Source organism: Onychomys torridus, chromosome 1, assembly GCF_903995425.1.
Source record: "Onychomys torridus chromosome 1, mOncTor1.1, whole genome shotgun sequence".
Classification (NCBI taxonomy): Eukaryota; Metazoa; Chordata; class Mammalia; order Rodentia; family Cricetidae; genus Onychomys; species Onychomys torridus.
The window spans coordinates 156,700,307-156,723,084 of NC_050443.1; the positions used below are offsets into that span (position 1 = coordinate 156,700,307).

At 42.7% G+C, this 22,778-nt stretch overlaps 1 protein-coding gene across 3 annotated transcripts in view; it reads right to left on the minus strand.

Annotated features, from left to right (window-relative positions):
• The window catches only part of LOC118576386 (protein FRA10AC1 homolog), a 29,152-nt gene extending 22,370 nt beyond the window's left edge, over window positions 1-6,782 (minus strand). The window contains exons 1-4 of one of the 3 annotated variants that reach the window (XM_036176667.1): window positions 6,763-6,782; window positions 4,394-4,470; window positions 1,905-2,000; window positions 1,738-1,783 (exon numbers count right to left, since the gene is read on the minus strand). In XM_036176667.1, coding sequence (XP_036032560.1) covers window positions 1,738-1,783; window positions 1,905-2,000; window positions 4,394-4,470 — 219 coding nt within the window. In that variant the 5' untranslated portion in view covers window positions 6,763-6,782. Of the gene's footprint in view, window positions 1-1,737; window positions 1,784-1,904; window positions 2,001-4,393; window positions 4,471-6,588 lie in introns of all 3 variants that reach the window. The other 2 variants (XM_036176657.1, XM_036176662.1) reach the window with 2 other exon arrangements.
• Between the last annotated feature and the right edge of the window lie 15,996 nt (window positions 6,783-22,778).

The following is a 22,778-nucleotide window of genomic DNA, read 5'->3' on the forward strand; positions in this document are numbered from 1 at the left end:
GAGCCTGATCTCCCTCACCAACAGCCTGCTCTCCCTCACCCAGAGCCTGCTCTCCCTCACCCAGAGCCCGATCTCCCTCACCAACAGCCTGATCTCCCTCACCAACAGCCTCTCTCCCTCACCCAGAGCCTGATCTCCCTCACCAACAGCCTGATCTCCCTCACCAACAGCCTGATCTCCCTCACCCAGAGCCTGCTCTCCCTCACCCAGAGCCTGCTCTCCCTCACCCAGAGCCTGATCTCCCTCACCAACAGCCTGATCTCCCTCACCAACAGCCTGATCTCCCTCACCAACAGCCTGATCTCCCTCACCAACAGCCTGCTCTCCCTCACCAACAGCCTGCTCTCCCTCACCAACAGCCTGCTCTCCCTCACCCAGAGCCTGATCTCCCTCACCAACAGCCTGATCTCCCTCACCAATAGCCTGATCTCCTGAATAACCTGTTCCTCCTCACCAACAGCCAGCCCTCCCTCACCAACAGCCGGCCCTCCCTCACCAACAGCCGGTCCTCCCTCACCAACAACCTGATCTCCCGAACAACCTGTTCTCCCTCACCAACAAACAGCCTGCTCTCTCCCACCAACAGCTTGCTCTCCCCAACAGCCTGATCTCCCTCACCACCAGCCTGATTTTCCTAACAACAGTCTGCTCTCCCTGACCTTTAAAAGGCCAAGAGTCATTCCAGGAGGATCACTGACTGTTTTGTTCTGAGACAGGGTCCCACTATGTAGCCCTGGGGTGGCTTGGAGCTTGCTATATAGACCATGCTGGCCTCAAATCCAGAGATTTGCCTGCCTCTGCCTCCTGAATGCTGGGACTGAAGGTGAGCACCACCCAGCAAGACCACTAATTTTTAACATAACTACTCCACTGTAGCTAAACAACCAAGAAAAACAACAACAACAACAACATCCATGCCAGAAAAAATAGCACCTATACCTTCATTGTCACTAGGTGCCCCAACACCTTCAATGAAGATGTCAGAGATGGTAGATAGACCATATGTTTAAATGTTTATGAGATAAGACCCATTTGGAAGTGAATCCAAGCTTCCAATGGGTTAGAAAGTAAGAGATTAAAAACCAAAGATGTAGGACACAACAACCTGAAGGATCGACACAAAAGTGAGCAATGTGACTCTAGTGTGATGCTTCCTTCCCCCAGTCCTGCCCAGGAGCAGACACACAAGCGCCTCAGGCCTCTCCTGCCCTCTCCTGCCCTCTCCTGCCCCGCGGCAGTGTGATGGCGGCCTAGCAGTGCCGTGAGCCAGTCGGACCTGAGGCACAGAGTGACAGCGGGCCAGGGATGGCACTCAGGGAGGTTTCATTTTAAAACAGAAGTTTTGCGGAAAATTATAAATAGTCAAGAACCAGGTGAGAGGGAATAAATTAAAATGACACTACAGAAGACAAGACCAGGAAAGGGAAATTTGGAAAGCCTGACAAGAAGAGGCTTGAACATGTGTAAGTTCCTGGACTTTTTAAGTCTATTTATAGAACAAAACTAGTACTTTTCATTAATTTACTCTAAATTTTCCCTATAGATTAGCAACAGAGAATTATACCTAAAAATATAAACAGTAAATATCTATAGCAATGATTACTAACCTGTAAATATAAAACTGGTCTATCTGACTTGACAAGATTTTCATTTTTAAAAACTAAAAAACACAATCGGTTAACAAGCAGATTTTGAAATATTCTATTAGTTATAAAAACAGGACTATAAAAAGGATACAGCATCCATAGCTATGAGATGAAACCTTCTATTTTTTGCTTCTTCCCTGTTAAAAAAAAGTTTAAGTAAATTCAAATATCCATACTTCATTAACATAATGAAGTCCCCTTGTCCCAAGATTATAAACCAGCTTAAACCAAGGATGTTCTACACCAAAAAAACCACACCTGTCCAGCAGGTCCGCGGCGACTTGCTTATGGACCACCTTTCCATGTTTTTCTTTTTGAAATGGTTTTGTAAGCAGCAACTGATCTTCGACTGTCCTAGTGTATTAAGAAGAAAAATTATTAAAACAGTTCATTTTTCTTGAAGGATACAGACTCACTTTTCATATGTTCATGATTGCTCAGCAATATTCCACCAGTGAATTGCACCTCAGCTGTGGCATTTTAAGGCAAAAAGGTTCCTATAACTACAACTGAACACTTGGTCCCCAGCTGGCCATGCTGTTTTAGCAAGGAGGGGTCTTGCTGCAGGAAGTGGATCACTGCAGATGGATTGTGGTTTCATAACCTGGGCCTCACTTCATTACTGCTGTTGGTACACTGTACCAGCTACTTCCTGCTCCCGTCTCCAGATGTTTCCTCACTATACCCTTCCTGCTCCCGTCTCCAGGTGTTTTCTGACTGTACCCTTCACGCTCCTGTCTCCAAATGTTTCCTGACTGTACCCCTTCCTGCTCCCGTCTCCAGATGTTTCCTGACTGTACCCCTTCCTGCTCCCGTCTCCAGGTGTTTCCTGACTGTACCCCTTCCTGCTCCCGTCTCCAGGTGTTTCCCCTGACTTTACCCTTTCTTAAATCCTGAGCCAAAACCAACCTTACAGTTGATTCTTCTCCGGCACTGGTTCACAACAAGAAAAGCAACTTAGCACATCTGTAGATGTAACCGTCTTGTTAAATAAACAGAGCCAAATACAGAGTTAATAGCCAAGAGGTCAGAGCAATAGCTGAGAGCTGAAAACCTTACTCTTCACTGCTGCTGTTGTCTTTCCTCTTTGCAAGAGGCCTACTTCCTGTTTTTTTCTCTTGTTTATAGACTTTCTGTTCTGCCTTCTCATTGGTTATAAACCCAACCACATGACCTCCTCATCACTGCCTGTCTGTACAGGCCTCCAGGTCTTCTATGGTTGGTATTGAGATTAAAGGTATGTGTTGCCATGCTGGCTGTATCCTTGAACACACAGAGATCCTGCCTAGCTCTGCCTCCCAAGTGCTGGGATTAAAGGTGTGCAACACTACCACTGCCCAGCTTCTGCTATGGCTTGCTCTGACACCAAGGCAATTTTATTAACATACAAATAAATCATATTTCAGTACAAATAAAATATCACCATACACATCAGTTCAAAGAATTAAAGACTTAATTTTAATAAATTCGCTGACATTTTGCACCATAATTCTATTTAATACTTATAAAATGGAAAAGCCAAAATGGCTGTTTCTAAGAAGGTCCTAGTTCAGTTCATGACTCAATCATTTACCACCCTAATCTTATTTATCTGTTAAGTAGTAATCATGAAGATCTAACAATTAAATAAATATGGAAAAGAAAGGTTGACTATACAGGACACTGACCACAAATGATGAGCCTTATAGATATAAACAGAACCCTAGACTGTAAGTACAAAACTAAATTTGCTCAAATTCTATTCTTCGGGACTGGACCTGGGACTTCATGTAGTCTAGGCAAGCATTCTACCAACTTAATTACATCCTCAGACCAGAAAGTAATGTTTCTTAACGAAAATCTAGAGAATTTACATTGTTATAATATTTTATAATAATTATTATTCTTTTTGTTATTCATGAAGACTGATGATCTCATAAAATATTCAGTCCTAGTTAGCAAACCTGACATATTATTCTTACTGTGGAGTAATAAACCAATTCCTCTAAGTTCCATCAGAACAAGTCAAGCACTCTGATGTCAATGCATAGGAAGTTTCTCAGCACAGAAAGCTAAGAACAATGCCTCTAAACACAGCATCTGGGTGAGGATGTAGCCTTCAGTGGACATGGCAACAGTTCACACCTGGATTCCCAGCACTTGAGATGCTAAGATAAGATTGTGAGTTTAGGACAGCCTGGGCCATATAGGGAATTCCAGGCCAGCTTCAACTACATAATACAACCCTGTCTCAGAAAACAGAAAAGACAACAAAAGAATATGTCCTCCTTGTGACATCCAGGCTTTTGTGCTTGAGGATCTTCGTCCCCCAATTCAACTGAATTTCCCATGAGTTCCCTCCATGACCTGCTCATTCAAGTAAACATCACAAGTGTTCTGAATTACAATGCATCCTCCACACGGACCTCACTTGAAAAGCAAGCACTATCAACTAAACCCCCCTTGAGCTGTGACATTTGCAGACACACAGTCTAACAAATGAAAAAAAAAAACAAAAAAAACCACAAGCAATAAAGAAATCTTTCCTTTTCCCACCATCCCTTTCAATAAACCCCTTCCCAACAAAACTTCATTTTTCCCACAACTATCTCCAATTTTAAATCCATTTATTAGTGTAAGGAATACAACCTCACTTGCTACAGCAGTTGTTTCCATATGCAAACTCAATCCCAAACCTTTCAATATTATTTACTTATACCTCTTATCAATCTAGAAATAATGTGAACTAAGGACCAATAAAGACTTACTTCTTCTTCTTCTTGCTGGATTCTCCACCTTGCTCATCATCACTAAAATCAGAGTCATAACCTCCATGCCCATGCATCTGTAAAGGAGCACAAAGTCAGCTGTGAAGACCCTGAGCTGTCCAATATTCTGGAAACACAAGCGTGCAAACTAAGTGATCTCAAAGAGCACAAAGTTTATAAGACAAGGTAGGAAGACCGCGGTCTAGGGCTATACAGCCATCTACAACTTGCACTCCCTTTGAAATAATGGACTGATAGTTTAGAAGTGCACAAATGTTTTCTATGTTTAATTGCTGTTAAAGAAGTTAAACACTGGCCTTTTCCCCAGTGAAACCTAAGCCTGGATGCTGCAAAGTGGCTGTATGCAAGGGGCAGTAATGCATCACTTTCATTTGACTCATAAGTTACTGTGTAGTTTAACTCCTAAAGATGCTTCAGCCATTGACAGACCACTGAAAATATTTATAAAGGTGAGAAATTACTGCCCAGTACTTCAACCACACATTTTATATGTGTAGATATGCCTAATGTGCAAATTCCACTATATTACAATTATCTAAGTAATAATTACAATAACGTGATGCATAGGTTTATAGCCTAGAGAGATACTAGTTTTCAGGCTGTCCGTGGTGTGTGTGATTGCTGTACCACTGAGTAAATATACTCTGTGATGGTTGAACAACGAAGAAATTGCCAGAAGATGCATTTCTAAAGTGTCACTCTTATTAAGCAATGAATTAAACAATATAATCACTGTCGTAGACACCGTGCTAAGTACTTTACAAACAATGCTTATGACTTTTCAAGTTAAAAACAAGTACTTATGTTTTAGGAATGAGAAGAGTCAAGGGCAAAATCAATTTTACAAAGCAAAAACTAAACTGAGCTACCTGATTCTAAGGCCCCAGTTTCAATCATCTCTTGGGAATATGATTAGGCACAACTTACAAGAATTAGTGTTTGTAAACAGTACACTGTCGACTGATTAACAATCTTCCCTCAATCTGAAAAGACATCTGATTCCCGCATTATTCAGAACCTGGAACACTCACGGGCAGGGGTACAGATGGGTTTATTTCACTATTGTATGTCATCAATATTCAATTCCTGAGGCTGAAAGGAGCCAGTCCAGGTATTTTTGGTTTAATATTTTTGTCAGCAGGTGCACAGAACTTTGGCCACACATTAATAGCATTAGAGCTGAAAGGAGCCAGTCCAGGTACAGTGGCATGAACTTTAGCATTTGTATAGGCAAATCCAGCTAGGGCAATGCTTCCATTCTTGACTGCCTTCCTTTTGTCCCTCCATCTCTTGGGGCATTATTCACCTGTTAAATGAGGTAGCTATGTCAAATCGTTGAATTCTATGAGTCTCTGTAATTCCACTTTCAAACTTAGGGGTGTGTGTGTTTATATCTCTCTTCCCTACCCCACCAACTGCTAAAGAGAAGACCACAGCCACGTTTGGAGATACAGGTTTGCGGACCACGGTTTCCCACCTTTCCTGGCTGACATCTATCACTGCCTTATACCTCAAGACGTCACAATTTTTAGCAGGCCAACATCTTATCACAGCTGTTCAAATTAAACTACACTCTAATCCTACAACCTCTTTCTTCTGATTTTGATGATGGGAAACCATACTATGGAGCCTGGGACTTTAGCAGAATTCAAAGTCTGGCACAGATGCTTTTCATTTATCTTTCTTTCTTTTTTCTTTACTTTCTTTTTTTTTTTTTTTTTTTTTTTTTTTTTTTTTAAGTGTTCCTTGATCTCTCTGGGCCTCAGCTTCCCCACTTACGTAAAGATTAACAGGAGGTCAGACCTCGCAGGAGTAAATGAGCCACCAAGCTTAAAGGGTTTGGGACAGTATCTGGTACAGTAAACCCTGTAAATATGAACTAGTAGATCATCTCGATCCCTCATTCCCGACATCACTTCCCTGCTCCAACTCCCCCATTTATTTTTCCTCTGGCAGCTTCCCCGATCCTATGAGCTACCTTAACACGGTAGCTTCACTAAAAAGCTCTCAGTCAAATCATGCTATCAACCGAATGGAGTTAAGAAAATATCGAGAACGGGGCGCATCATTTGCTCCCAGAATCTGTCAATAGAAATTACAACCAACCACTCTGAGGAACGAATTTCAAAGTCCTCTCCAACACCCAATACGCCCACGGCCCTCCTTACACACACCCCTTCCCTTCCGCTCCTCTCTGCCTGCCAGGTTCGCCCCAAGAGTCGCGGCAGCTGCAACGGCGACCCACGGCCTCAGCGAGCCGCTGCAGGTCTTCGCCGGTCCTACCGAGCCGCACAGCGCCGCCGCCCGCACACCGCCACCGCCCGCCGCACGCCTGTCCCTACGGGTACCGCCTGGGAGCAGCTTCCGGCCGGCTCGGAGGCGTGTCACATCTACAAGGCACCGATCTCCAGCGCTCTGACCCGGTGCTGCAACCAAAAAGGCTCGGGGGGGAAACAAGGATGGCGGAAGAAAAAGCCCGAAAGAGGAAGTGGAGGCTGCCTGGTTTGGTCCCTCATTTTCCCCCTAGGCCACCTCCCTTTCCCTCTGGGGACTCCAGCATGTAGTACAATGTGGCACTGCCCGCAGCCCAGCCCACGTCCTTCATTGGAAAATATATCTTGCTATAGAAAAAGCCCTGCCTGTCGCCTGCGGTCCTTTCTCTAGTAACCTTAGTAACGCCTCCACCGAGCATCCTTGCCCAGCAAACGGCTCAGCCTCAGATCTGCCTTATTACCCTCCTCTTCCCCTAGGAAAACAGTGCTCATAATTAGAACAAAAATAGCTTCTCCCCGTTCCGCCACCCACACAATAGATACTGTTCCAAATGCAGTGCTGGCGGCTGAAGAAATCGAGTTGGCGAGGAAAGAAAGAAAGCAGGAATGGGAAAGATTTCACAGGGTGGCGGATTCTCGGCCAATAAGCGACCTGGCACGTGCAAAAGGGCATCCAAAATAGATTAAAAAAAAAAAAAAAAAGCAAAATTAAATTATTTTAAGTCCCACAAGTTATTCCTGCATTTTGCTTGTCCCACACCGTGACGTCCCACTCCCCTTTCCACTGGGTTCAGATCTTGTCTCCCTCCAGGAGCAGCAATTATTTATCTCAGCCTTCGCACCCAACATCGTGTCTTTGAAATCACAGGAGCTACTAAGACATTCGTTGAATATGACTGGTAAGCCTCTGGCTTTCACATCAGGCCCATTTTAAGAAAAAGTCTAGCACTTAATACACATTACTTTTTACATCTTTAGTCCTAAACAGTAGATAACAATATCCCTGTCAGTCAGTACCAGACTTCTTTTCATTCCTGGCAGTAAATTGCAGATACATCCTGATTTACCCAGAGCAGTGGGTGTGATCTTGTTAGTTCCATGATTACAAATTCATGTATTTCAAGATGCATTTGAACTATACTGCGACAAAAATATTTCCTTAAGAAACTAAAGACAACAGGAAGCCTCATACTTCACTATTATAATACATTGAATTATTTTTTGAAGCAGCCATTTTTGATAAATATCTAAAAAACAAATATTCTGTTATTTTATTTATTACTAATAAAGTCAAGAACATCTACACCTTATACCCAACTCCTTTATACAGTATTCGACATATATTAGCATTTTTGTTTCTTTTTTAGCATCTTTTATTTGATACTTAATTTTGCTTTTCTAACAACTCTGTGCCAATGTTGTAGCCCTCACATTTAAATTTAAATTTTTAATTTGTGTGTGTGTGTGTGTGTGTGTGTGTGTGTGTATGTGCCTGATTCTCTATATTACATTACATGTGGAGGACAGAACTCTGTGTAGGAAGCCCCGGAACAGTAGTTCAGAGTGGTGTGGGCCAACTATTGTGGGTACTGGGAACCAAACTCTGGTCCTCTGAAAGAGCAGCAAGCCTTTCAACAGCTTTGCCAAATGTGGTGGTTTTGAATGAGAATAGAGACTCATACATTTGAACGCTTGTTCCCCATTTATTGAAATGTTTGGGAAGGATTACGAGGTGTGACCTTGATGGAGTAGCTGTGGCCTTATTGGAGGAGGTGTGTCACTATAGTGGGCTTTGAGGTTTCAAAAATCCAGAGGCTGGCTATCTATCTATCTATCTCTCCATTCATCTATCTATCTATCTATCTATCTATCTATCTATCTATCTATCTATCTATCATCTCTATCTACCCTCTACCTGCATCCTGTAACTTGTGGATCTGTTGTAAGCTCTCAGCTACTGGTCCAGAACCATGACTGTCTGCCACCAAGTTCCCCACCATGATGGTCATGAGTTCCCCCTCTGAAACTGTAAGCAAGCCTTACAGTTTCTTTCTTTTATAAGTTGCCTTACAGTTGCTTTCCTTTATAAGTTGCCTTGCTCATGGTGTCTCTTTGCAGCAATAGAAAGTAAAACACCATCTCTTCAACATGTGCTTTTGTTTACCCGTGAGGAAAGAAGCACAGATCCGACTCTGCAAGTTGATAAAGGTTTGGAGCTGGGCAGCCCTGTCCTTCCTACACAGTTTAGCTCCTATCCCTCAGCTCACGATTCTGTGGGAAGTAGCTTCTGATTTGATATGCGTTTCTAGTTCCCATTCAACCAAAGGTTTCCTTTTTTGCTTTGAGGTCAGCAGGTACTGGAGACATTAAATACAAAATATATGTTATAGATAGATTACATAATCTGAATTTGAAACAACACAGGACATAAAACCTACCTGATGGAAAATGTCAAGTAAGCAATTACAATTCAATATTAAATGATACAAACACCCATTAAGTACTTGCTCTGGGCAGGACAGTCGTTGGGAATACAGATATGTAAAAATCATTCCTTTATCTCAAAGTCTGGCTAGCTAGAAAGACAGAGCATATAAAATAATAAAATTAATGTATTTGATCACATACCATAAGTGTATGGTATATGGAAACATATGAGTCCCAGGCTTTAAGCTGTGTTATTGATGTTTACAAAAATGTAAATGTGCATTGATGTTATGTAACAAAATGCTATGGCACGTATTAGATAATGGTGAGAGAAGATGGGTGATGGTGGTGGTGGTGAAATATCAAGTTATGTTTTTAATACCGACCATGAATGCAGAATTTTTAAAAAGGAGTAGTGAAGGACAGTGCTGCCCAGCTCCAAACCTTTATCAACTTGCAGAGTCAAATCTGTGCTTCTTTCTCTCATGCATAAAACAAAGCATATGTTGGAGAGATGGTGTCTTACATTCTATTGCTGTGAAGAGACACCATGAGTAAAGAAAGAGAGAACTTGAGGGCAGATTTAGAATGTTCTTGAATGCTAGCCTTTGGCATTTGGTTAGTGCTAAAGGAGAGGATAAAATACAGGGTGGTATTTTAGCTGGGCAAGGATGTGAAAACCAGCTTAGATATTGTATTTAAAGGGTCCAATGTCATTCCTGGCTCGTAGTAAGGGTTAATAAGTGTTTGCTGTTGTTTTGAAAAGGAGACACTACGTGTAGTGTTTTAATAATATATTATCTATTTAACAGAATGCAGAAAAACAGGAGGCAGGGGGACAGTGAGGAGTTTGTCAGAACATATGGCAGGCAGTGTTGGGAACTGAGAGAAATAATTTAGTAGTTGAAGGAATAATGGTAGAAGTTGTGGCCAGTTGAGTACACATGATGATGGATAGCGGAACGAAAGGTGTATCTAAAGCTGAGAAGATTGAAGGATTGTAAGCATTCTAATGGAGCCTAGGAGAGTTATTTTAAAAAACCAACCAACCAAACAAACAAAAAAAAAAAAACGTTTCCTCGATGAAAAAATAAATTTGCTTCGGGTGAATTTGAAATGCTAGCAAAGCACACAAAAATGATAAAATACATCTTCTGTGAAAAACTTTGACATTTTCATACTTTTATTTAGGCATTCTCTATCTCTTTATTCTTTTCTAAGGATTTTTAACTCATTTTTATTTTATGCGTATGATGGTTTTGCCTCCATGTATGTACATCACATGCATGCAGTCCCCAGAGATGGCATCAGAACACTTGACACTGGAGTTACAGACTGTTAAGATCTGCCATGTGCATACTGGGAACCAAACCCACTATATGCTCTTCACCACAGAACCTTCTCTCCAGCCTGTCTTCTTGTAGAGCCCTTCTCCTCTCCATCTCTCTCCTGTGAGCATAATATCATGACTGTCTTCCCCTATCAAAAGCTTCTCTGACTTCACAGTCAACTAGAATTTCCCTGGAGTCATGTTCCTGCCACTCACAAGCTAGGCAACTCTGGCAAATTATTTCACTCTCTAAGTCTTAATTTCCTTACCAATAAAATGGAATAATATGAATAACTGTATTACAAGGATTGATGGTGTTTAAAATGAAGTGATTCAGATGAAATGATGCCTTGACAATAGTGACTATAATAAGTTCTCCTTGAGAAAAGAATCCAAATACCAACAGAGAATAAGTTTAACTATTAACTGCTTCTCAAGTATGGCCCAGAAATAGATGAATACATACATAGTCCTGTGGTTAACAGCAGAACTATTAATAAATAGTTCTGGGTCAACTGAATAAAATAATATTGTGTGAGACTTATTTTCTGGGGAAACATAATACTCACCCCTGCTACTCATTCCAGATAGGGAACCAATGACAGATCAAAATAACAATACCACCAAAGTCCAGCTCAGTGATCCAGTGAGTTTACAGAGTCACTTAGGGGAGATGGGTGAGGGGTTACTTGCAGGAGCACAGTCAGCCCAAAGACAGCTGCATCATTAAAAGCTCGCCCCAGCATGGGTGATGACTCCTGAAAGCAAGAATCCTGGAGCTCTCTGCACAACTTACAGGCAGATCAGGAGGTCAGCATCCCCTCTCCTTGGCAGTATATAGCCTCAAGGAGAGAGAGGCTTTGTGAACCTGATAAGTTTCAGGGACTTCTTGAGACTTGGGAGTTGTTTACTGCCTGAGCCTTAACGAGCCTTCCTTCAGAACTTACAGACTTGAGTTCCCTCCAGAGTGGAACATTTCAATTTGGGAGAAATTGGGGCTGAAGTCTCAGTGGTTGAGACTGCATACTGCTTTTACAATGGACCTGAGTTCAGTTCCCAGCACCCACATCAGGCAACTGCCAACTATCTGTGACTACAGCTCCAAAGGATCCAGTGCCCCCTTCTGGCCTCCTCCAACACCTGGTCTCACACACACACACACACACACACACACACACACACACACACACACGCATGCACATATACATATGAAAAAAATCTTTAAAAATAAAAATAAATCATTCAATTTGGGAGAAATTGCTGAACAACATATGGTTTAAAAAGTTAAACTTGATTCCTACCTTACACCATACACAAGTCAGTTCTAAATAAAACAGGAAAACATCTTCATGGTATTTTTAAATATTTTTCTTAGAGCCAGAAGACTTTCTTAAATAGAATGCACAAGGAATTAACCATAAGGAAATAAGTTAAGACTTCTGTTCACTTAAAAGATTTTATTAAGAAAATAAAAAGTTAAGTTGCAGGTAGGAAGAAAAAGTCTGATATATACATTCACATATGTATTCACAAATACATGCATACACACACACACACACACACACACACACACACACACACACACATATATATATATATATATATATATATATATATATATATATATATATATGAGCATGTATACATAGACAATCAATCAATCATAGGACCCAGGTTTGGTCCCTAGCACCCACATGTCAGCTCACAATCATCCGTAACTCCAGTTCCAGGGGACCTAATGTCCTCTTCTGCCCCTGCAGGCACTTCACATATGTGATATACACACATACATGCAGGTAAAACACTCATGCAGATAAAAATAAAAACAAATAACTTGCCTTTAAAGGCACTGAAAAATGTATTACATTAAAAGTAGAAGCCCTGTAGGGAACAGTAGCAAAAGACTTGAAGGAATCATTCACAGAAGACAGCAAATGCCAGTACATACACAGCAAGGCACTCCTATTTACTGTTACTGGACAAATGCAGATTACAAACACAGAACACGTGATGAACATGTTAGTTAGCTACATCTAGTCCTTCCACATTGTAAATATATTTCAAAGCAATGTGCTGTACAGGTAAGTAGATAAAATTTTATTCAGCAACTTGAAAAAAAAGCAAATGAATGTACGTACAGTCTTGCTGTCAGTCATTAGTGAGGGCTAAGGAACAAGACTAGAAAGGGAAGGAAGACACGGGGTGAGTGCTCTGAGAATGGAAATGGTCTGTCCGTGTTTATGATATCAGCGGCTCTTTTACAGATATGATTTATATACTTCCGTGTGTATGTGCTGTAACAAGTGAAAAGTTTATATTAGAACATGTTTATAATATCTATGATAGATTTGTATGTGTGTCTATAACTGTCTATGACTCGTAACAACTTTAACTGTAAATGAAAATCTTGTCGAAGCAATTTCAAGCATGAATAAACAGATCGGAGAATAGGTAGGTAGGATTTAGCGTGTCCTCAGAAATCATATCACACAAATGCTCAGATAATCAAAACCAAACATCCTGTAGGCATCAGGACAGAGCGAGGGGGAGCTCTGTGAATGCTGAGAAAACACAGCCAGTACCCAGAAGACCTTGAATTTGGCGGAGTTGGCTTGGACTTCACAAGCCCAGATCTTGACGGTATCTAGGGAACCTCCACAGTAAAGCTCTGCCCTTGGATAGAGAGATTGGGTGCAACCACATCCTTTGCCAGCTGGCCAAAGGTCATGCACTCTCTTGTATAAAAGCCTGGAGGAAGCTGCCATTCAGGCTGGGGCGAGTAAATACTTCGATTTGAATGGGCACTGGGAAATGATGCAGAGACAGCAGTACACCAACTACCTAAATGAATTGATTGTAGTTTTTAGGTCTGTTCCCAGGAGACGAGAGAAGAGACCGGCTGTCTGTAAAACCCTTCTGTGAGGCAGCAGCGGTTGAGGGACTTTGTGATCAAGAGATAGGAGGCTACTTAGTGTACAGATGAGACAGAAGGCAGAGCTCAGGAAAAAGAAATGTCCTTGGAAAATTGATGTGCTGCATTTTGTCATATGCTATCTAAGGCTGTCATGGTTTTAAGCCTCACCAGGAACTGCTCTGGGGAAAGGCTAATGTGGGAATGAAGGGGGCCGTGTGCTGGGTCCCTGGACCTTTCTTCCAAGGCTGACTAGGCTTGGGGCTCTGGTCATGGGTCTCCTATAAGTGGAGCACAGTAACAGGCTATATAATACCCTATGGTGAGCAAGAACAGGAACAGACCCAGGAAGCTATGGAGACGCCAGAGAGAAGCCTATCCTGAGAAGGGAAACCAGAAACACCTCAGACATCAAGGGCTTCTGAGATCAAAGACTTCGTGTTAGAAATGTTAAACTACAGGAATTAAGTTTATGTCCCAAGTTAAGTTAGCTTTGTGTCCTGAAGGAAAGGAGTATGGGAATGTTCCCTCAGGCCTCTCATACCCACAAATGACTTCCAACAGCCTCTCTTGGTATATAGGAGATAGCAAGCATTGAGTAGCATGTGTCTTCACAGTTTATAAGCTCTAAGTTGGTCATGAGGCAGGTGCACTTGCACAAATAAGTAAGATGTCCAGGTAAGTATTTAAGGGCACAGAAGACCTTAAGTTAATGACATCAAGTTATGAGATGAGTCAGCATAAACTGGATGCGATTTCCCCCAAATGATGTCTTGACTAACAAAGTCTCTGAAAGAAAAATTTGATTTCTTCACTGTGCTGGTACTAGAGGAAATATCTGCCTGCAGGAAATGGATACACACACAGAAAACATGAATGAATGACTAGGTCAGGTGAATAGTGATGAGTAGACAGGAGATGGCAAGCTCCAGCTTCCCTTCACATTGACCATATGAAAGCAACAGCATCCAAAGTAATAGCTGTTTTCATAAACACACATTGAGTATCATCCTTCATTATCTGGGGTTTTGTTATCCAGTTTAGAATCCATTTTTCAAGAAAAATTAGAAATCTGGATTTTTAAATTCAGATCTTTGATATTGGATATTCTTGATATCAATATTCTTGATATGGGCTTTTAAACACAAGTTTACAAATAAAAGCAAAGCCCTCTGGGAACAGAACACTAATGTGAGCTCTGTCCATAGGCTACAACTCTCCCTCCAAAGGGGGGTCCTCTGCCTTCAGTCTGGTACTGGGCCTTTAGGGTAGACTCCAGAGTGTAAGACAGGCTTCTGATAAGCCAGGCATGGGAACCCTTTCAAGAGAAGAGTCAAAAGAGCTGGAGAGATAGCTTAACAAAAATGCTGGCTGCTCTTTCAGAGGATCCAGGTTCAATTCCCAGCACCCACATGGTGGCTCACAACCATTTGTAACTCTAGTTCCAGGGGATCTGATGCCTCTTCTTCCTCGGCTGGATGTGGTACACAGATGTGTATATAGGCAAAACACCATACACATAAAATAAAATAAAAATATAAAGTTTTAAGCATTCAAGAAAAAGAGGGCTGTCTTCAATCCTGGACTAAAGCCTGTGCTGCCTCAGAAGAGAAAGTTGTCACCCAGATTGGAGAGATACAATTCACATCTCAGAGCACGTTGACAATATTAGGGTTTAGCTGCATCGTTTGATGCTGTAAAATAGAGTAAGCATTTAAGGAATTCTTCTCTTCCTTACCCCAGCTTTTCTTGTGTTCTGGAAAACAGCTTACCAACAAGAATCTCTCTTTCCCATTTGCTTAAATAAGACAAAAGAAAGGCTGTGATAGTTGATTTTGACTGTCAACTTGACTGCAGTGAAAGTGATGTGTTTGGGTGTCAATTTGATCTAGGAGACGAACCTATGACTGTCAGTGCCTTTCCAGAGAGACTCAGCTGCAGTGGGAAGACCCGTCCTGAATATGGACAGCACCATTCTGTGAACTGGGGGTCCCAGACCAAACAAAACAGAGAAAGTGAATGGGTGAATACTAGCATCTCAGCTCCCCTAAGCTTCCTGACTGTGGGCATAATGTGACCAGCCTCCTCATACTCCTGCCCCACGCCTTCCCTGCTGAGATGGACTATACCAAACTTATGAACCAAAACAAATCCTTTCTCCCTTAAATTGGTTTCTGTCCGGCATTTGTCACAGCTGTGAGAAAAAGTAATATAAAAGCAAATCTACCCAGACTCTGCAATCCCTCTATAGGTCTCATAAATGATGGGTGGAACTGCTTATTCTACTGCTCCCTGACAAACTAAAAGTGCTTGTTAGCCGAACATTGGTTAGCATTTCTCCTTTCTCCAGATCCCAGCCCCTGCATGTTGACCACCCTCAGGCTAGCCAGCACACAGCCTCTCCTGAGAACAGGCTAGTCTCTGAGTGGGACGTTCTGATGTACTGTCCCTTTCAGCCCTTTGTCTGAGTATTTCTCCACACCCTGCTCTCCCAGATGCGTTTCTTCTTTTCTGTAAGAGAGTCCCCTTTCTGCCTAACTCCTGTGGTGGCAGTGTTCTCTCTATTGCAAGAGCCCACCTCCCCTTTGCAACAGCCCTCTCTCCCTGACTGTAATAGTTTTTAACTAAATCTCCTCCTGTTAGGCCAGATTGGCTTATTATTTAGCAGTGTCCTTATGCCTGCTAATCTGTACAGCAAAGTTACTGACATATAGCGTACTGTTAAGAAAGTTCTCTTTAAGGACACACATCTTAGCTACAGGTGTCTACTCTCTCAGTAGGAATTAGATATCCACTGAATTGACTCCATTAGAGAGTTCCTAGTGGTCAAGAGTAAGATCACTGCTCTTCCCTCGGTAGGGGCAGCTTCCACACCACCACACTGAACAACCAAAAATCACCCACCCCGCCTCTCTGGAATGTGGGCATAATGTTCTTTAAATTACTTCCTGTTGTCTGGGATGATGGTCAAGTCCTGGAAGAGCTAGCTGTTGTCTAGTCTCTTTGTGATGGGAAAGTGCAGGTCTTATCTGAAGTCCTGGCTAGAGTAGTCTATGAGACTGGATCATCTTGGCTATCGGCTTTGAAGTTGTCCTAAATGAAGATTTTTCTGAGGAACCTGCAACAGAGGTATTTATTCTGAGAGGCTGCATCACCTGGGCTACTTGTCTTCATTGGTGTCTGGTCTTTTTTTTTTTTTTTTTTGAAAACGTACAAACTTTTAAGGTAACATACATATCAACATTAACACAAGTATGGAATATGCAGTATGCACAAATCAGCTAAAGATGATTTTCTGCTCTATGTTTGAGCAAGTAAAGGACATCTGTCAACTTTTTAGATCTGTTTGGACTGCATAGCCAAACTGTAATATAACTCTCCATCCATGCCATATGAAAGGGTGGCATGTAATAATAGCTCATGAGGACTCTGTAGCCAACAAGATTTATCATGTCTCACTTAGTCTCAGAGATGTTCCCATTAAAGAAGGATCAGCATATATATGTCACCTGTCTTCTGGTTTTTCTTGATTTCTTCCTTCCTGTAGGCAGCCAAGATTTCAGGAGGTCTCCCTGGTCAAATATGATCTTTATTCATTTTGAAGAAATCCATAGCTTTTTGTTTCTTGTGGAAACAAAGCCATAACCTCTCTCCCAATGCAACACATTTCTTGACTTCCATTCTAAAGTTAAGAAGACATCCTTAAATATATAAGCTGGTTTAATTTAGTTTTTTTCCCACAATTCAATGTCTCTCAGTAGCTGTTGCTTTTTTCTTCATTAGAACAAAAAATTTTTTAAGTTAATAAAGCACTATACAGAACACAGACATCCTGTGTCATAATATTTCCCATCCTTATGTGTGTGTATGTGTGTGTATATATATGTATGTAGGTACATATATTAACTTTACTTTCTCTTTAAAGACTTAATTATTTTTAAACTGTTTTTCTGTGATTGTCTATACCCATATTCTTTTCTTTCCTCCACATCTGAGCACATTTTCAAGCATACTATACTTGCTCAGAGGTTTTCTCAGTCTAGATGTACTTTCTGTGCATCTGCAGCCTTCTCTGATCATGTGAGCCAAACTTTAGATGGCCAGGCCATCTGCCAAACAGCTCCAGTTAGCACATGGTGCTGGCTCTATGCCCCATAGGTCTGTAGACAACAGCCGAAGCCATGACAACCATCCCATCAGCACCTAACCATCCAGCTCTGGAAAGTAGTTGGGCCCTGTGCTGTAGCAGGCATTTCTACCTAGTGCTTGGCTATACAGCAAGGCCTCTTAAATGAGCAGCACCTCTGTACACCACAAGTACCAGGCCTGCTTGGGAAACAGCAGTTACTAAGAAACTGTGTTCGGCTCAGGACACTTTTCCCCCCCAGCTTTCTTAGACTCTATGTGGATATTTGTGGCCCCATGTTGGGTGCCAAATTTGTCAGCTTCCTAGTCAGACATTCTTGGACTGCCAGCACCCAAATAATGACATAGAGACTTATCAATTATGAATGCTTGGCCTTAGCTTAGGCTTGTTCACAACTAGCTCTTATAACTTAAATTAACCCATTTATATCAATCTATGTTCTGCCACATGGCTTGTTACCTGTCCCCCATACTGTACATCTGACCATCAGAAGATGCCTTAGGCAGAGACACATCTTCACAGTGTACAAAAAAGATTATCCCACAACATCCCTTTTTTCCTTCCTCATCCTCCTGAGTACAGAGATCATAGGTATGCACCACCTCACCTGGCTTCATATTACTTTACCTTTGGCTGCTGTTAGTAATGCTGCTCTAGTCATGGTGATTCAAACATCTAGTCAAATCTCTGCATTCAGTCTTCTGTATTTACAACTCGGGGTAGAACTGTCATATCATGTGGAGATTCTAGGTTTAATATTCTGAGAAACCACCAACCTGTTTATAATAGCAACAGCACCATTTTACATTCCCACATTCTCCTCATCCTAACCAACATTTATTACTCCTTTTAAAAATGACCATTATAGTCATCCTAGCATATATGAAAGGTTTCTCACTGTAGTTTTGATTTGTACATTCATGTGACCAAGCACATTACTGAAATCATCCTGAAGGAGGAAGGATATTCTAGATAAGTGTGTGGTGGTTTGGAAGACAATGTCCCCCAAAGGGAATGGCACTATTAAATGGTGTGGCTTTGTTGGAGTAGGTGTGGTCTTGTTGGGTGGAAGTGTGTTACTGTGGAGGAGAGCTTTGAGGTCTCGTATATGTTCAAGCCATGCACAGTGACTGAGACCACTTCCTGTTGCTGGCAAATCAAGATATAGGACACTCAGCTACTTCTCCAACACCATGTCTGCATACATACCACCAGGTCACACCATAATGATAATGAACTAAACATCTGAAAATGTAAGCTAACAAAATAAAATGTTTTACCTTTATAAGAGCTGCCATGGTCATGGTGTCTCATCACAGCAACATAAACCCCAACTGAGACGAAGTACATGCATACTCCTCCTTTTGATTAGATGACACTGAAAAGGGAATTGGAATTCCCTCTGGAATCTTATGCTGGGACAGAAAAATGCTGAAGTCTGTTGTTAGCCAGAGGAGGAATGTGGTTTGTCAGGATAACTTGTCAGACCACCTTGTGGGAGAAGTTGTGTAAGACAGTGATGGGCCAGTGGAGGGTGAAACCAGAATTCCAGCAGAGCTGCTTAGCTCTGCGTAAGCTCTTGCTTAAACCTAAACCTCAAGTCAGGACTCTGAAGATGGCCTTCAGGAGCAGGTCACTGGTCCTCTTTAGTTGTTTCTCTTCCCAGTGTAGCTACATTGAGAAAATCTCCTACCTGGGCCTCTCACTAGGACTTGCCTTTCTAAATGGACTGTGGGAGATGGGAGACTGAGCCTGTTAGGACGGCCTGAGTGTCACTAGAGAGTATGGTATTCCCTTCTGGCTTCATAGTTTGCTGATAAGTTAATTTTAAAATAGAATTGGGAGAAAGCTCAGGAACAACTTTATTAGTGTTTGAAAGAAAACCAAGGCAGGAAGTCTGTAAACCTCAGCAGCTTTGGGGAGGAAGGAGGTGAGAAGAGGAAAAGAAAAAGGCACACTTTCTTGAGTTAGGGTCTGAGAAAACCAGCTGGTCTGCAAGCAGCTGTGTGTCAGGAGGGGGGCTTCAGAGAAAGGGTGGCAGTCCAAGGTGTCAGGAAATGTACGCTTAGGCTTTTGGCCAATTAAAATAAGTCAGAAAAAGCTGGGGTGGGGGGTGGGGGGTGGGATGCATTTCTTGCCAGGCTGTAGATCTGAGTTCAGAAGGTGCCTCATCCCAGGCTTTTCTGCTCTCCATCACAGGAGTCCACCTGTTCAGGGATAGAAACAAACAGAAGGGAGAACATTCCTGAGGATGGGAGTGGCTTGAGTACTGGGGGGAAGAGCCAAAACCAAGCACTGGCCCACAAGGTGTGCACCCCTTTATGGGACATTCCCATAGCATCTGCCTCCCTGGTTTATATGTAAAGAACTTTTCTGCAGCCTGATTTAGTTACGTGAAGCCAGATGGGGAAAGGCTTCTGTTTTCTGCCAGCTTGCTTCTTTCTCTCTTGCCAGGAGAGCTCCGGCCTTGACCCTAACAACTTTGGGAACATTTTCATATGCATTGTATTGTCTTTGGAGAGCTGTCTAGTCAAGACCTTTGACCATTTTTAATTGGTTTTTGCCACTGCTGCTGTTGGTATTATTGAATTCAGTTCTTTATGTTTTCTGGACACATATTCTAGACATGATTTGCCCATTTTTTCTTCCATTTTGTAGGAGACTTTTCATTTTCTTGATAGAATCTTTTAATGCACAAAATACTTGATTTTCATGAAGCTCAGATAAAAAAATATTTTTAAGAAGCCAGGATTGTATGTACAAATATGAAACTAACGTGTCAGAGATTTTATTGTTTAGCTGATGAAGCCATCAGTAAGATGTTAAGACTGGTTTGAAGGAGAATTTTAAGGGCACACATAGGCAGTCAGGAAAGCTACCGTGCATTCAGACACTGATGTAAAACTGGTTGATAGCCACAGGGAACATGTCCACTGCCCCTCTCCTGGGCAAAGCCTCCTGGCGTCTTTGCACACAGATCAGTTGTGTTACTATCCGTTTCCTACAGCATTGTAAAATAGTGCAAGGACAGTAAATTCTGAACAACTCAACAGTGTGTACCGGTCAAAGCAAACAGGGAAACATTTTGTTTTCTTTTCTCTTTTTGGGTGTGGGGTGGGGTGGAGGGAGCGCTACTCCAGAGTCTTTCATAATTTGCCCTTTGCCCTCCAATGCACTTTCCACACCGCACACAGCAGGAACACTCTGCTCTCCACTGCCTCTGCCTTTCAGTACCAGGATAGCTACTGGGGACAGTTTGCTTCAGCTCAGTGACTTATGGGGTGGTGGAGTTTGATCATGCAGCCTTTCCTGCTGCATTTGATAGCTCTTATGAACCAGTGTTGTGCTAGAAGGGTTGTGAGGCAGTTTGGTCTCACCCCTGTGAGCCTTACTCTCCAGATGGAGACAGGAAGAAGTAAATCAAATAATTACAAGCTGTGATAAATGCAAGGAAGGCAAGCAGTTGCTGACATGGGATCTCTCTCTCTCTCTCTCTCTCTCTCTCTCACTCACACACACACACACACACACACACACACACACACACACACAAAGGGACCTCTAACGGGCTGCCGGGACAGGCTGCTGCTCCCAAGTGAGAACAGTGAAGCTGAGACCTGACAGGTAAACGGAGCCAGCCAAAGCGGATGGGTAGGAGTGGCAGGAAGTCAGCCCAGCAGCCAACTCTATAGTCTGTCCTCACCCTCTGTGCTTCTAGGGACAAGACTGGAGAGGCTGCAGGTACTTCTCCTTGCCCAGGACTCAGAAGGGCCAAGTCCTGCCCTCCCAGCAATTTAACTGCCTGGTTTTCAGTCTATGCTCCTAAAAAGATGTCTAAGAAGAGAAGAGCCAACCCTTCTCAAGCTAGTTCCCCTTCACCCTCGGTCAGTGCCCTTCTGAATCCTCTGATCTGCTAAGGGAAGCCTGAAATAACAGGGTTGAAACCACAGAGACCATAAAAGGCTTTCCAAATGCAAATGACTGGGAGAGTGGGCACATTAGTGTGACAGTGTAAAATGATCAGCTCTTTCCTGCAGAGCTGATTTGATTAGAAAACTGCAAAGCACAGAGGGATCTTAGTGGATGAGGAAAGGCCAAGAACGGGGTGGGGGTGATGGAGTAGCAGGGGCAATGTCACCTGCCTCACAGCTAAGTCCTGGACCCAGGCTGAATGAAGCGCATCTCTGTTCCAAAATCAGTCCATACGACTCCACGGATCTCACCGGGAGGTTGGCACTGGGAAGGGCAAGGTTGAGAACCATCTGCCCAAGTTGGAGCCATGCCCCAGGGGACAGACAGCAGAGGAAGGAACAGGAGAGTCTGGGGGCAGTGATATAGGCAGGAGAGGAAGTGGGAGATGGAGAACTGAATTGGAGAGCCCACAGAACTTGGGGGGGGGGGCTGTATCATAGCAACCAAAGGGAAGTGTTTAAAGAAAGGATGCTGCCAATTATGTCAATACAGAGGATTGTTTCTCAAAATGTGGTTCTGAGAACACCCACAGCAGAGTCGCTCGGGGCTGGTAAGAATTCAGTGGGTGCTTGGCAATGTGTGTTTCAGACCCTCTGCCACTGGAACCAGAACTGAGCGCTTTAATAGGTATTCAGGGGTTCTCCTGCTGCCTCTAGAGTTCTGCTGTCGATGATTTTACTAACCGACACCAACTTCTGTGCAAAATGTTAAATGGAAAAACCCCAGAAATAAATGATTAATGAGTTCTAAATTGTTTGTCATGATAAGTATCGTATTAGAATCTCAGCCTACCTGGCTGCCAGATCCCAAAGAAACTCGGGGAAAATGGCTGAGGTGCCTATTAGCACACCAAAGCACACCTCCGTCTCTCACAACACAAGTACAAGTTACAGAGTCCGGGGCTCCTTTTAGCTCTTTCTCACCATGGCCCCTACCCTAAACATCTTCATTCCAGGGACTTTACGTCCCCTCCCCCAGATTCTCTTTCTATTAACTCTGCCATTTTGGCCACGAGCTCGCTCTCTCTCTCTCTCTCTCTCTCTCTCTCTCTCTCTCTCTCTCTCTCTGTCTTTTCCCTCTCTTTGTCTCTCTCTCTCTCTCTCTCTCTCTCTCTCTCTCTCTCTCTGTCTTTTCCCTCTCTTTGTCTCTCTCTCTGTCTCTCTCTGCTCACTCTTGGCTCTCTTGGTCCACTGGCCCCACCCCTCCTTCTCTTTCTCTCTAGCTTCCCCTGCACCACGGCCCAGTTCAGTCTGAACTCTTCCAGATGCCTCTGGCTTTACTCTCCCTTATATCCGCAAAAACTT